This window comes from Glandiceps talaboti, chromosome 17 (genome assembly GCF_964340395.1).
Source record: "Glandiceps talaboti chromosome 17, keGlaTala1.1, whole genome shotgun sequence".
Classification (NCBI taxonomy): domain Eukaryota; kingdom Metazoa; phylum Hemichordata; class Enteropneusta; family Spengelidae; genus Glandiceps; species Glandiceps talaboti.
The window spans coordinates 11,848,964-11,864,765 of NC_135565.1; the positions used below are offsets into that span (position 1 = coordinate 11,848,964).

Consider the following 15,802-nt stretch of genomic DNA (forward strand, 5'->3'; position numbering starts at 1 on the left):
AGTGCGTACTTATATTGAATAAATGTTACAACAGGAAATTTGCAAGTTGTCAAATTACCGTCTATGCTGTTGACTTTGGCTATGTTGTGTCAGCCAGTGTGTCGGTGTCGAATTTTGTCTGGCCGGCAAGGTGGGTTCCAATGGTTGAAACAGCACAACATTTTCAGGACTAACATTTCAGTTTATATCCATTATCTGTGCCAAAATTGGTGACTTTATCTTATCTGTGCCAAAATTGGCGACTTTATCTTAGGTGGTCCATAAATTTAAGTCGTATGGATTTCAATTTGATGTGTAGTTAGGAAATTACTAGACTGTAAGATACGTCGTGACGTTTCGCCCTCACCGGCCTCCTCTGTTAGGGGTTGGCCGATGGTTGAGGGCGCCCCGTCACGGCGTACCTTACAGACTAGGAAATTACATATACTGGGATGTGTGAATGGCGTTGGGTTCGATGGCCTTGAATGTATTTGTACAGTATCCGATAGCATCCATAAGGGGTCGTAAAATACTAGATTCGTCAATCTAATTTTTATTGATTGTATTTTTTTTCTTCTGACTACTCATACAATATACACTCACTGATCTATTTTTTTGTTTTGTTTCTGTGGAGAATGTGTGTATTATTTGTGTGTTTTTCTTTCTTTTTAATTTCTGTTTTTGTGTTTCGATCAAGTCTTGGCAACAGCGGGATCACAGCCTCCCACAGTATCCATTCCTGAAAAAAAAGAGAAAGAACAAAAAAATTATACCAAAACTGTCCAAAGAGTGTGTGTAGTGACGATATTGTATTTTCTCTGGAAGTAGATAATACAGTAATACATGAACTTCGGTGTCATTGTTGGCCAGATTGGCATGCATGTAGTCTAAACAACAGTCACATTGTATTTTCCCGCCCAAATAGGAAACCTCACACACACACACACACACACACACACACACACACACATACACACACACACACACACACACACACACACACACACATGCATACAGGGTTTTTGGGGGTTGTTTTTCAATATAATTCTTGGTCTTTGGTATTGCTAGTAAATTTACAAAAAATAATATATTGATTACATGAGATGAGATTCTGCGCTAAAATCGAACTCTTTCTCCCGAATGTATGTTAATAGTACTACTTGGCGGTCATACTGGTCATTGCAAGTGTGAATTATAGTGTTTCAATCGGCCATTTTTTTTCATGGAATTATGCCTTGAGACGACAAAAATCAAACAAAAAGAAGGAAATATACGATGTAATATTTCAAAACATCACAATTTTGAAACATAGCAGCCATGATTCTGTAAAAAGTACAGATGTGAATTTACCGAGTTATCACACACGGAACGGATCATGTAAAAGTCACTAAAACACTCTATTCGCGGTCAAATTGTGTGTAACATAAATATACCCGATACATCCTGAGTAGAAACAGTAGGTTGATGAGATATACATGTGTTGTATATTGACAGGGGGAAAGGGCACACAGTTTACAGGCCTATACAGGCAGTTTATACTAAACTGACTTGTATTACAGCTAAAATGACGTAGATTTGGTACCCCAGTGTTTCACTCACGTAACATGACATTTATTACACCTTCAGGTAACTTCAAATGCAAAAGAAACAATTACATAGGTGCCGTTCACAGTGGTGGTGTAGAAGTAGTTAAGTTCAAATGTTGGTTATCATTCAAAAAATAAATAATTGCAGCCATTAAAATCATCAATTTCATGTGTAATGTTTTCATTAGAAGCCAGTTTTTACTGCCACTGTGTGAAACAATAGCAATGCTAATTAGTTTTCAATGTGATTGGGCAAAGGATCCTGCTGTGTTTATTGTGTCTCTGTTATTGTTAGTCGAGAGTTGAAATGTGTCTATCTATGTGTCGAAAACGTAAGGTTACATGAGTGAAACACCAAGCCTACATCATTTTAGCTATATATGTATCAAGCGCGAAGAAGCGACGCATCTTTCCGTAGTTTACGACGGCGTACAATGAAATTCGAGTACTTTTATATAAACAGCATTCTATTCACACTGATCTCGCGTGTCCTCGAATAGAACGAAGGGCCCAACTACATTATTATATTACACAGTGTAGGATATTGATGTGCGACCAACTATTAAAAAATGAAATATGATAAATGAAATATTAAATAAATAAATGAAATGATACTTTAATATCTTTTTTTATAATTATAATCTAATCCACATTGGAATACAGACAAGGAGAATTAGAACACTGCCGTTGATGACAAGCTGGTGATGTTATAACAACAGATCGAGTTGACGAATATTGTCTGTCCTAATATATATGTGGAATACTGATTTGGTGAGTGTTACATGAAAATAGCCAATTCTAAGCAAATGGCCACTCATCATTTACTATTTAAAGTGGCACAAGCTGAGTTAATAAGCATTTTACTCAGGTCCATATTAATAAAGTTTTATTAATAAAACCATATTTCAGTATAATGTTAATAACGATATATGTCTTCTCTAATTATTACGATTGCCTTCTAGGATAGTAATTATAAGTAATTGCTTTAATAAGAATTTCCTGAAAAATCAATGTGAAACAACGTGTGTCAAGTCGTTGTTTGTAACTCAATAAATTGCAAAATATTGAGAAATGTGCACTGTGTAAAATGTTTGTTATTTTACGTATAATCAGAAACTTTTCACAAAGTCATTTTCAAATTTTTGCAACATTTTGAGTTACCGACTCAGATTTGGTCGATGCTATGAACATACTGATTTTTCAAGTAGAAAGCCATTATAAAATTGTTTTATTTAATTAAATATCCACAATAAATACCAAATCCTCATCCATATGGCCACTTTAATGTATTGGTATTATTGATCAAATTGAATGATGTATTGATTCATATAAGCCTTTCTAAAATTTGCCATGGTGGTGCTCTACTTCCTGTCTGTGTTTACCTTGGGGGTATACATGGTATAGGTTACACAATTAATCGTAGAGCACTGCTGTTTTCCTCCATGTCTGAACGATACGAAAGACATCCCCGATTTATACTTCTACAGAATACAAAGGGACAAAGCTCTTACGAAAGAGTACAGTGGGGTGATGATACCCCCAATATGAGCGAGGGCGCTGCATTCTCAACTTCCTGTTTGCAGTCTGGAATGGCCTATTGGTCGAGCGACATTTCGTAAGGCATTGGTGTATATATTATATCTTGTAATCAATTAATTTAGCATAAAAATATGATACTGTCGTCAAAGATCAGAGTTCTGTATTACTGTCTGCAGAATGAATTATTGTAATAGTGTCTAGTTAAGCATGAAACTGATATAAAATCTAAAATCAGGGTGGACTATCCGATTTCCTACTCTAGCTACATTTACATCATCTGATTCAGGATTATTCTGCCTAATCAGAGTGGTTTGATTCATGCATACATTCTCATTTCAAAGTACAGCGCAGCTTTTCTGTTTGATACAACCATGTAGAAACCAACAAGAAACTACACATTCTGCCACATTTCAATAGCAATATCGCATTTTTTGCTACATTTAGTCTAAATGAAATAAACCATTTAAATGTATTGCAACTCCATGCAGACGTTCTGGCGCCAATGCTTTTTTTTAATTATCAAACACCCGATGTACATGTCCTTTGCGGTGTTCATTTTATGAATGGTGGCATGTGTTGTTCAATTCATTTAGACAAAATGTAGCAAAAATCTGTACTCATTCAATCTTGCTATCTTTAAAATGTAGCATGTCCAGTTTCCTATTGGTTTTCTACGTGGTTGTAACAAACTGAAAAGCTGCACAGTATTGTGAAATTTACTGTAATCTTTAAATCCTTTCGGTTTTTTCACAACTCTTCCGCATCATGTTGTTACAATATTCTGTGCGTTGTCAAGTGTAGACTATGTCACATCAGGTGTTGTTGTTGTGGTGGTGGTGGTGGTGGTTGTTGTTGTTGTTGTTGTTGTTGTTGTTGTTGTTGTTGGATTTTCCTTTTCCTCCGTTTTGGTGGTCATTGTTGGAGTATCTGGTAATGTTATAATTTCATCTCCAGTATCTGTTGTTAGTACCGATGGTGATGGTAACCGGTTTCTCATTTGCTTCCAATAGGTGTTTCGTCGTGTTGCGCCGATACTAGTACTGTTTTCTTCTTAGTGTTTCGATGATGTATGAAGGTGGAGTTTAGCATAACTTGTAACTAACTTTGGCTGCTTAGTATTGAATATGTTGTTGAACTCGTATAGTTCCATTTGTGACAAGTTTTGGTGGGTGCTTTGTGTCGTAATATTTCTTCTGGATAGTTTATTTGGTATCCAGCAAATAATTGGATTGGGATAGTTTGGACAGATCATACTACATTTTGTTACCATATCAACTATTTGTGATTTCATACTTGGCATCGACATAGTGGTTATTATAGATGTCAATGTATACATCATATATCATTACAGATGTCTTCTGAGCCGGATGTGACAATTTTACGTATCCCTAATTCGTAGAGCTCACAGGATATTGTGTTGGTAGACATGAAATTGCTGTTTCCCTAAGCATAAAAATGCAACTGAGATGAAATCAGTTTCACGTTTGTTCACCTTTAATCGGACGTAGTCTTTTAACTGTCTATATTTTTTTTCGTCATTTTTGTTTTAAAATATAAATGAATAAAATAATGTTTGAATATACCTGCAAATAGTCACTGGTAGAACTCACATCCCATCGGTTAGTATAATATCTCCATATCCGAATACGAAACATTTTCACAAATGTCTTTTATTTACTATGATTGACACACATTCAAATGACACAGGAAACTAAAAAAAATATTTAAAAAAATAAAAAAACATAAACTAAAATAAACAAATGAAACAAAAGAAAAAAAACAACAGTTAGTTGGAATCATACAATAATAACACTCTCTACCCATTTGTACAAAGACACAGCTTTTCAATAGTTCACTAGTACTGCTGAAGAAAGTTGTTTTGTATTATGATAGTTTTAGTCAGACCAAGGTCAATCCGAGGAAACCCCCCGGAAAAGTCATTGTAATGCAATCCGGTTCAGGCTATGGAATTTTTATATCATATGTATTCCCGTAAATCAATACTTACGTGGTTGCATGTAAAGACTTTGATACTAAGTGTAGACACTCGTTAGACTCTTGGAGACTACGTGTTTAACCAACATAAAGTTATAATCGACACCCTTCATCTCAACTTATACAACACGCATATATCACATTTCCAATAAAAAAAACCCAACAATTTGATCAATTGGATTGCCTACTTCTAACTTTCTATAATGGTCGCGCTATTTTAATATATTGACAATAATCATGTGGATATGAACTTGACCTTTTTAGTATAAATCTGCATTGGTGAACAACGCACATTAACGTTTACCCCAACCAAGCAACCCATGACTTTCGAGAAATTTTCCTTCATAAATGTATCGTAGCAACTGTTTGATTGGTACCAGCTTGTGAATTGATAGCCCATATGGATTATAGGTACAGATATTGTGTAACTCGAGAGTATGTATGCCATGGGGTGAAATGTTAGGTTGACAAAATTCAATCACTACCTTGAATTGTGTGATGTCTACAAGCTAACCATGAGCTGATTCTGCAAATCCGTCAGAGGTCACCCATTACGTTATATGTTCCATTAATTAGCTTCCTTGAAACTTTAGAGAATGAGCAGAATACGGCAAGGGGGAAGGCTGGGAATGAAATGGGGCACGTGAAAAGAAACGGAACGGAGGTGGCGGTGCGAAGAAGTGAGGTAGTACGAATTAAATATTTCGTCATGAAATATCTTGCTCATGAGTTGAACAAATTTAACATCAGAAGCGATGATTTACCAATTTAGAAATCTCTCTCTCTCTCTCTCTCTCTCTCTCTCTCTCTCTCTCTCTCTCTCTCTCTCTCTCTCTCTCTCTCTCTCTCTCTCTCTCTCTCTCTCTCTCTCTCTCTCTCTCTCTCTCTCTCTCTCTCTCTCTCTCTCTCTCTCTCTCTCTCTCTCTAGACTTCACACGTCCCATGAATCATTACATAACTGAACCATATACGCCCTTTGTAAAGCTAAGACCCCCTAACCAACAATTGATGAATACGCCCTTGAGTACGCTGCTTTGCTTCAAACGTACCTTTAATACGAGCGGACTGACGTATAAATTGTAATGCACTTTGAGTAATATACAAGGCGATAGCTTGAGTATTAGCAGCAACACTTCAACGCCTGCTTGCTGCTTTACTCCAGTGACTTAGATGTATGTACGTATAGCCAATAACCCTGTCTCTTCGGTAACTTTGTTCAACGTGTATTATTGTGTGCTACATCTAACAAAATGTTGACACTACAAGATTCTGGTCCTGAGACTTTTAATGCAACGCCACGTTCAACCGTCAGTGCCATTCTTCCGACCTACGGCTGTGGCAAAGCGGACGAGGCATTTCCTATTCTGGGTCTTTTTCTGGGAATCGTTGGACTTCTAGGTAACATGTTGTTCTTATATGTATTTGTACGAGTCCAGTCCATGCGAACTATCACCAACTACTACTTGGTCAACTTATCTGTGGCAGACATATTGTATTTGCTTTTGACTGGGATACATCTGATTTGTGAGATATCACCAGACAATGGATGCATTTTGAGTGACATTTATGTGTTTTGTACAGCATCGCTCTTGACAAACATCACAATTTTTACGTCTGTGTTCTGTGTCACTATGGTGAGCATTGAGCGGTACATTGCGGTCGTCAAACCGTTCCTAGCACGTCGACTTTGCACCAAGTCCAAAGCAAGATTGCTCAACGTATTAGCATGGATTCTAGCCACCGTTCTCGGTATTCCAATGGGAATGTGTTATTATGGTGAAGAGAAGGTGTTGGTTTTTGATCACATCAAAATGTTCTACAAATCATTCTGGTTAGTTATGCTTACAATAACTGTGTGCCTCGTCACCATCTTGTACACACTGACAGCTCTTCATTTCAAAAGAACAACGATTGCTATAGAATCACATCACAGAATCAATCACGAGAAGGCAGTAGTCAGGCTTTGCGTATCAACAGCTCTTCTATACTTCGTGTGCCTGTTTCCAAAAACACTTATGATTACTTTAATGCTTGTACAAGACTTTAATGGATATGTCTTATCACCTACCACGTCACTATGCCTTCATAACCTCTCCATAATACTTTTAATGGTACATGCAGCAGCCAATCCTATATTGTATAATCTCTTAAATGCTACTTATAGAAAGTCGTTTAAGCTAGCTCTTTCCAGTACACTTATTACTAACTGATCAGAGTGAACCATGAGTTGAAATAAACCATTTTAAAATGATGCTGATTTTTTAAAACTTAGCTGCACTGCTCTACTTTGAAGTCATTTTCACCAAAATCAGAATCATGTAACAGCTTTAAAATATAGTTATAGAAATTGGCAAATCTGGCATTCTGGGAAGCAAACCAAGCTAGGAGCTCCTAATCTATGTAACCCTTGTTATTAAACAATACTGGGGCTTTTGATAAAAGATCCAGAGATTAGAAGCTCTCCACTGTGTTTGAAAATGAATAGATAAGAGATACCGCCCGCAGACGCATATTGGCCGAATAGTATAAATTATGATTTACTGTAGTGCATATCCACATTTGGTATATACATTTTCTGTTATAAATATACACCATAATTATATTTGTATGTGATCGTTACGAGTTAGTCTAGTTCCTGTCGATGTCTTACCCTTTACTACCACAATCTCCACTGTTGGTAGTAAATCGTAGCGCGTCGTGAACTCGACTATTGACGAGTATGTTTGATGTATGATGGTATCGAAGTAGATGTCAACCCCATTTCACCAGCATTGAATTTCCAATCGTGCGAACGTCAGTATATAATATATATAATTATCGTGCCAGTTTGATATAGCGTCCGTTATTTAAGCTGCGGACCACCCATAGAAACCACAGTATCCTATGATCAGTCATAACATGAGCACGCTGGTCACCATTTTCAAGTGCAGATGTTTCTTTTTAACCTTTCACATAGACTGTCGACAGTCGCTCGCGCCTTTTTTTCCCTACGTTTTATCTAAACTTAAGTCGTCGCCGCGCTCCGATCCGGCGCAACACTACTATAATCGTATACTGATATCGAGGGCCGAAGGCCCGAGAGATCGAAGGCGCCCTCGATATCAGTATGCGATTATAGTGGTATTGCGCCGGATCGGAGCGCCGCAACGACTTAAGTTTAGATAAAACGTAGGCGCAAGCGACTGTCGACAGTCTGCCTTTAAATTTTACACGGCACGGATCACGTGATGATAGCTAACCATGTCAATTAATTATGAGCTTAAGTGTAGTAGCACTAGTTGTTGTTTTTGAGATGGGAACTCAAAACATACACAGAATGGCATCATTCGACCAATTGTTTCCATTGTTCAGCCGAAGAAAGTCGAGTGGCATAAGGAGTCTTGACCCTACGAAGTGCAGCCGAATAGTAGTAACTCAACCACTATATATATCAAGAGTATTTTCCGGCAAAGAGGAAAAAATGGATATTTGAGAATATTGTCACAATACATATACAAATAAATGGTATAGGGTATGTAATTGTGATTGGGAAGGTTTACACTTGCTAATAGGGAACTTGCAATCCAGACTGAGCATGCTCAGACGCAAAGGACCATGGGATTATATGTGGTTATCGTAATACCTAATCTGGAGCTACCGATAAAGAAAACCTCCCACAATAATCAGGTTAACTATGAATTGATCATTCGTGGTTGCAAACAATGTAACAGTATTGTTTACAATACCAATTCATTAGTATTTATTATCATATTTCCCATGATGCAACATTCAACATGGTGGGTTTGCAAGTTCCCTATTAGTATAGATATGCTGACCACTTCCGCAGAACCAATTACGTAGACACAAGTAACAAGTTGACATGACGTATACGTAGAACGACCAGTAAGTAAATACTTTTGTTTCTGTTCGAACCCATCCAACTTAGTCTGTGGGAATCCTTGCGGATTGGATTTTTTAAATTCGTCTTTCGTGATTGGAAAGACGAATGTAAAAGGTCCAATGCGCATGGATGTCGGGCTACTTACAACTTGGGTTGGATGTGGTATTAATTATCTATTTAAAGTACAGGATTTAATTACAACATACCATGTCTTCATATAACTTTAAAAATATGACGATTTATGAGGCATATCATGTTACCATGGTTACAGTTAGGTGAATATTTAAAAATATACATTGATTTATAGAAAATATTGCAGGCCTTCTTAGTGATTCAAGTTAGTAAAACTTGGATAGTTATATGTATAATCATATCTTTCTTCGAAATTACTTAATGTTGCTTACTGAACGAGTTTGGAGATATTTATCTTTATTAACTTCAGTACTTTTATACCCGTATATACTATACATTAATTGTGTGGTTCTGATTACGCTCAGTTTTAGAATAGGTGGGGTACGTAGATTATTTCTTGCTTTTTTCACATGTGAGAGTCTAATTCAGGTAGTTATGTTTTCCATACATGGTGTTATGTGATATTGGTTTCTTCCGATCTGATATACAGCCAGAAGAATAGTTTTATATTGTCTTTTTTTTAAGTTGCCTCATCCACTATTTCTCGCGAGGCTGCACAATTTTCGCGGTTTGATTTTTTCTCGAATTATACATAGAACAAATTAGGATCGGCAGTGAAAAACTAGGTTTTGATGAGTTGCTAGAACCAAACATTATTTAGGCCTTACATTGTACCATTTTTGCTATGTATTTTGATACCATGTATATTGTTTCATAATGTATAATAATATTATTATTATATCTAGAAATTGAAAGTGATTGTTGTATCATTCTTGTTTTAACTGGTTTACGCTTCCATCACCCTCTTCCATAAAGCTTCCAGAATGACGTCCGATGAAGGCTGCCATTTTTATCAAGATTCTAAGAGCAATTGCAGATAAGCTATGTCATAGATATTGTCACCTGACTGTAATGTCATCATGACTGTAAGTAGATCAACTGATCAAATAGGATAATAAAACCATTCGGATAAATGCTAAACCATTGCCAAAAAGCTATTGAATTCAATCACATTTTGGTTGTCTGCACTGCCCACTCAAACTAGTATATAGGCAGTCTGTCATGTCATGTTGTAATGATATACTGCAAGTATGTGTATATAAAATAACAAAAACAACTTTGATTGACATCTTTATCGTGGGCTGGCATATAAGTTTGCAAAAGCAAACGAGATTATTTATTTGACGTTTGAAAATATTTACGGACACATATACAAATCAGAATGCAGGCAAATTATAGCCATTTACAGCTAGAGATAAATCAGCCCTTACCGGTACTCATTCCGGCAGCCGCGAATGATAGGAACGGAAACAAGTCTGGTGTTTGCTTTCCTTGCAATACGATAAAAAAAACATGTCACATGAACAGTATATGCCGTTTTCATACAGCTTTCAGTGATTGGCTTATATCAAGTCACGTGGTATGGACTAATGACACTGGGTGACCGCAATTTACATAGAGTGGTCACTTTTCTCATTCTACTTCCTCTAGGGCATTATTCGTGTATCAGGAGAGTCCTGAACTGTGGTTCCATTTTCCTTAGAAAGAACACAGGCTGGAGAATGTGACATGCTATAAAAGACTTATTGTCTGGCCTCATTCTGGCACTAGTAGACGTACTGTTACCCCTCGGCGATCATGTTGTTATGTTGCAATTATTCCCATCAGCTTTCAGGCCCTGAAAAAAACAGCTGCATGACAGTTCTCAGAGTAATCGACGTCTGTTCATGCCCTCATAGCCAGACAATCAGTGTATAATAGTAGTACACTGTATATAATGTGTATTTGATCCACAAAGAGAAAGGCATGATGTTGTACACTAAAGGAAATGTTTATTTTCACGGCGTATTGTTGGTCCGAGGTGACGAAATATAGCTAGCTAGTAAGATTATGTCAAGCCAGCCTGTGAAACGTAGCAGTGTTCGCAAAGATTTTATGCCTAAACAAATGACATTGCTTTTCTGGTGACACAGCCTTTATTGTATAGAATTTGTAAGGCCTCAACCAATAGTGACTTTGATTTTAGAAGAAGAAAAAATGCCCAATCATTCATTGATTTGTTATTCATTAGTACACTTGTACCATAATCATGAAAGATATTTGAATACCACCAATGGCGTTAAAACACGTGTAAATTGTACTGTAACAGTAAAATTAACAATTAACGTTCTCCTGTCACTCAATGTTTCATAATGCTAGTATACGCATTATACATAGCGTTTATTATTCAGCGCATTTTTCGCTGAACAATGAAAACAAATTAAAGTAGTGCTGCACATAAACAAGTGAATTGTTATGGTTGTGCACGTACACTTCATTTTCACATGACTGCTCTTTCTCAGAGATGGAGAAATTTACACTGTCTCCAAAGACATTAGTGGTACAGTGCGACCTTTGTTATCGTAAAATTGCATTATTGGCAGGTATCCTAGTTTGGTTAATTATGGCCGTGTTCCCTTAAACCGTACATGATGTTTTGTTTTGACTGGCGTGTGTACATACAGTGCCTGCTTGTCGACAGGAGTGTGGTAATATGTAAAATGTTATACAAGCCTCTGTACTTCCAACCTGCTGTGCCAAGAAGTGTTATTAATCCAATTCATTTGCTTGCGTTTCTTATTTGTAACAGCTTCTGTTTGTCCACGGTCTGATGTTGGCAGTTATGTAAAAATAAAAGCTGATTCTATACATCATCTGGTGTCTAGTTCAACACAATCAGTATTTCAACCAATAAATACTCCTTATATACCTACATGAATGAATCAGCAAACTCTATCCCTCCACCAACCGCTATACGAAAAGTCAAATTTACCCACCTTTACCCAACCTTTACCCTACCTGCGACCCACCTAACTACCATCTCTGTCAAGGGGTAGTACAAGACTAAGTGACACTTTTGGCTGCCTACAACCCCCAGGGGAGAGATCCCCGGGGGTAAATAAAGTCAAAGGTGTCCTTTCGTCTCATACTCACCACATTTACACATCCTCTGCTAAAGATTTACCCCGGTGGAAAGACGTGGTCAAATATGACTTTTCGTATAGTATAACAACAACGTCTTACATGACTTGGTGTACATCGCTGCGATTCTATATGTGTAAAGTGGCGATAGCGATGCCGCTACCAACGTAATAACTGTGCATGTCTTCAAGTGTGTACATCGTGAGTAATTGCATCCCTGTTTTCAACCAATTTTGAAATACAATGCATTATATTAGCTTCAAGAAATGTAAATAAACAGTTCATGAATTAGAAAATCACATAATTAATACTCCTACAAGCTCGTCAAGCTACATCTACTACTGTATCCGAGTTTTGAGAATACATTTCAGTAAATCTATTTAAAGTCTGTGTTTTTACATATTATTTCCAATACTTTTCTTCGTTAAGCCAAGCAAAATACGAGTGACTTAAGGGGCCTTGTCACTATTCGTCTAGCAACGTGTAATGACAACCCTTAGGTCACGAGTATTTTCTGACTGAATGAGGAACAATATTGGGGAATAGAGTGATTATACCATTGCTCCTATTACATTTTTTTTAAATAGCTGAAAGTAATGGTATTTTTGAGCGTTTTGACTCATATTTCGAACACAGCAGAACCAATGACATAGACACGCCTTGTCGTGACATAGACACGCATTGTTAAGACGTTGAACGACCAGACTATATATATTCAATATTGTTTTTTGTTGAATCTGGCTCCACTAGTGCAAGGTATACTATGGTTTATGCATTTATTGTATGTGATTGGCGTCAGGAACAGTCTAGAACATCCAAGAAAATGTGCGATTTGTTAGCTTGGCGAATTCAAGATTGTATGGCCTGTAATACTCTGTTAGGAGATTTAAAACATTTCTATCTACATCCGGGTGGGATCTACCTTTTGTCTGACCCATGCAAAATTCAGGCACTTTAATACAATAAAAACCCTTAGTTTTGTTGAAGTAAAAGGAGTCGTCAGTAAAGTAAGGTTGCAGATTTAGAAATGATTCCACCTTTTGAATTTCAGACAGCGGGTTGACTTTGAATGTATTGCCGTCCACAATCAGAATTCTGTCAGGTGTAAAATACTTTAACCACCGCTCCAAGAAATAAGAATACAGCCCCCTCCGTATAAGCCCGTGTTTTGTTTTAAGTTTCCCCTCTTCGTCCATAAGTGTCGATTCAATCGTCGTATTAACAAAGTTATACCCTCCTGGAAGAAAGCTTTTTAAATATTGCGATGCCCTTTTATAGTCAAATCTATCCGGTTTTGATTTTTGGCTGAATAATTTGTGTTTCTCTTTGAAGTGCAATAACTGACAATAGTCGGAGATGACGCGTTGTACCGGGTCGCATGCAACGAAGATAATCTTTGTGTCTATCGCCAGGTCTTCGTGTATATGTTTTATTGCTTTTGAACTATGGAAATAAGCAGGTGATCTTTCTATTGTCAGTTGTCCCGGTGTTGCCACCGGCATACGGCCAATATACCAATCTATTCCTTTGTCATACAAATATGGGGAATTAAAGAAAGCAACTTCACCCTCCGCTGCGACAATATTAGGATGGAAGTCGAGAAATGTGCCCAGGCTAGCTGTACCACATTTCTTAATTCCTGCAATGATTGCTCCTGGAAGTCTTTTACGTCTTTTGCTTCCTCTGGCATCTCCCTGGTGAATTATTTCCTTGACGGCTCCATTATTACTTGTATTGGCCTCACCTTTTAATGTAGTATACGCACTACTTATGTGCGCTGTGTCACCTTTTACATCTGATATCATTAAAGTATTTTCCTTTCCAGTCATGTGTTGGCTATACTTTGGGTCAAGTGCTTGATCGGCATTGCCTTTCCAATTGGTTATACTTAATGTGTGACTTCTTATGTATAAAAGGATGACGATGACCAGCAAGCCGAACAATATAACTCTCTTCTTCCGCATCACCATCGTATCTCTTTGACGTACAGTGAATATTCATGCATATAACCCAAATAGATGCAGTACTGAAGTACACTGACTTGTTTCTGTACAAAGACACAAGGAATATGGAACTGTATGAGGTTTTAATCAAATCACGCTCCCGTTTGATACAATCATATACCTAGTTAATTCAACGACGCCATGTGAATCGAGTTGCTTTTAATTTACTTAAATTTAGTAAATTCATGGATTAACGGTATGCGAACACTTTGTTTGTGTAAAACGTGCCCCGTTATTAACTCCAAAAGAGTGCCCTAAATGAAATTGAGAGCACTGTTGAAACAATGGGGATAAGCTGGAGAGGAATACAACGGAATTTAATGAATAACCACAGTTACAAGTTAATTCGAGTGAAATATTCTTGAATGTATAGATAAACAATGCAAATGTGAAACTTTTAATTGACAGGTAAAGATAGACTTCATATAATAAAACAAAGCAGTATTTGGGACTGGTAACATCTGATATATCTGAATGAACGACTGATTAATGACAGCAATGTCTTCATTCAGCCAGAAACTACTCGATACTAACCTCAGGATTCATTACTGTTCGTCTAGCAACTATTAGTGACTAGTGACTAGTGACTAGGGGGGGGGGGGATCTGCGATGAGCATTTTGCTTCGGGAGTCTTCGGAAAATTGCATCACAGCCGGGACACGATCGTTTTTTTTTTTAACCATGCCTGAACGTTGCGTGGTAGGGGAACGTCAATGATTGAGTCTACACTGATTTCCTCACAAAAGATTTGGAAGTTCTAATCAGCCTGCTTCTTTTCAACATACAGAGGATAAGTTTCCAAACGTTTTCAATGATGTCTTAGTACTGCACAGCTCTCAAACTCACGAAAAACGATCATGAATTATAACATGCTGTGTCCTCGTGCATGGTGTACTACATACATGTATTACGTCACTAGCCATGATGACGTTTCTTTTGTTGGCTGTGATTACGAGTCCTAATGTTGAATTGAAAGTTATTTCACCAGATAAGAAACATAAATTACACTTTCAAAAAACATACTAGTATAACATTACGAGCTGGTACCACATAATGGGAATTTTTACAACATTTTATTGTATTCTGATAGAATCATTCTGAGACATAACTCGGGAAACAAATGCCCGTGGTTCAAACACAGTTTTAATAGCGTACACGAACACATTGTGTAGTCAGTGAGTCTCACTAATACATCCATGGTCGATATAACCCCACTAAATAGTACTACTGTTACGGCTTTATGATCTCAATGGGACAACTACTTTCTAAATTTCGACCCAATTTTTCCTTCATCTGCTAATTTAAAATATCTACTTTTTATTATCATAAACTTACCAGTCAGTATTATTTAGTCTGTCAACAAGAACATCGTCAACGACCATTATGCATGTCTGCAGCTGGAGATTGTTGTTTGGCTGTAGTCGTGGTTTTGGTAGTGGTTCATATAGAAACGGTACAATACAAGCATCCCTCACTACCGCATCATCTTCGTCATAACTAGTACTGCATGTATTGTTGTCATTGTCAATTTTGACTTCTAAATAGTGGAAAGTGGTTCCACTAGAATGGTTATCCCTTGTTATGTAATCGGACATATTTGAAGTTCGTTCCGGTTGTGACGTCATGAAATACATAAACAACTTCGGCAATTTCCGGAATTTTTCCCCAAAAAATCATTTTTTTATAATTAATACCGTACTTTTGTCAAAAAATGTCACACAAATCTT

General features: G+C 37.1%; 1 protein-coding gene across 1 annotated transcript; it reads right to left on the minus strand.

The window, feature by feature from the left end:
- Nucleotides 1–671: 671 nt before the first annotated feature.
- On the minus strand, nt 672–14,042 carry LOC144448069 (heparan sulfate glucosamine 3-O-sulfotransferase 1-like). Its single transcript, XM_078138219.1, has 2 exons — nt 12,995–14,042; nt 672–718 (listed from the first exon to the last, which is right to left on the minus strand). Exons 1-2 carry the CDS (start codon nt 14,040–14,042, stop codon nt 672–674), a joined length of 1,095 nt encoding a protein of 364 aa, XP_077994345.1.
- Nucleotides 14,043–15,802: the final 1,760 nt, after the last annotated feature.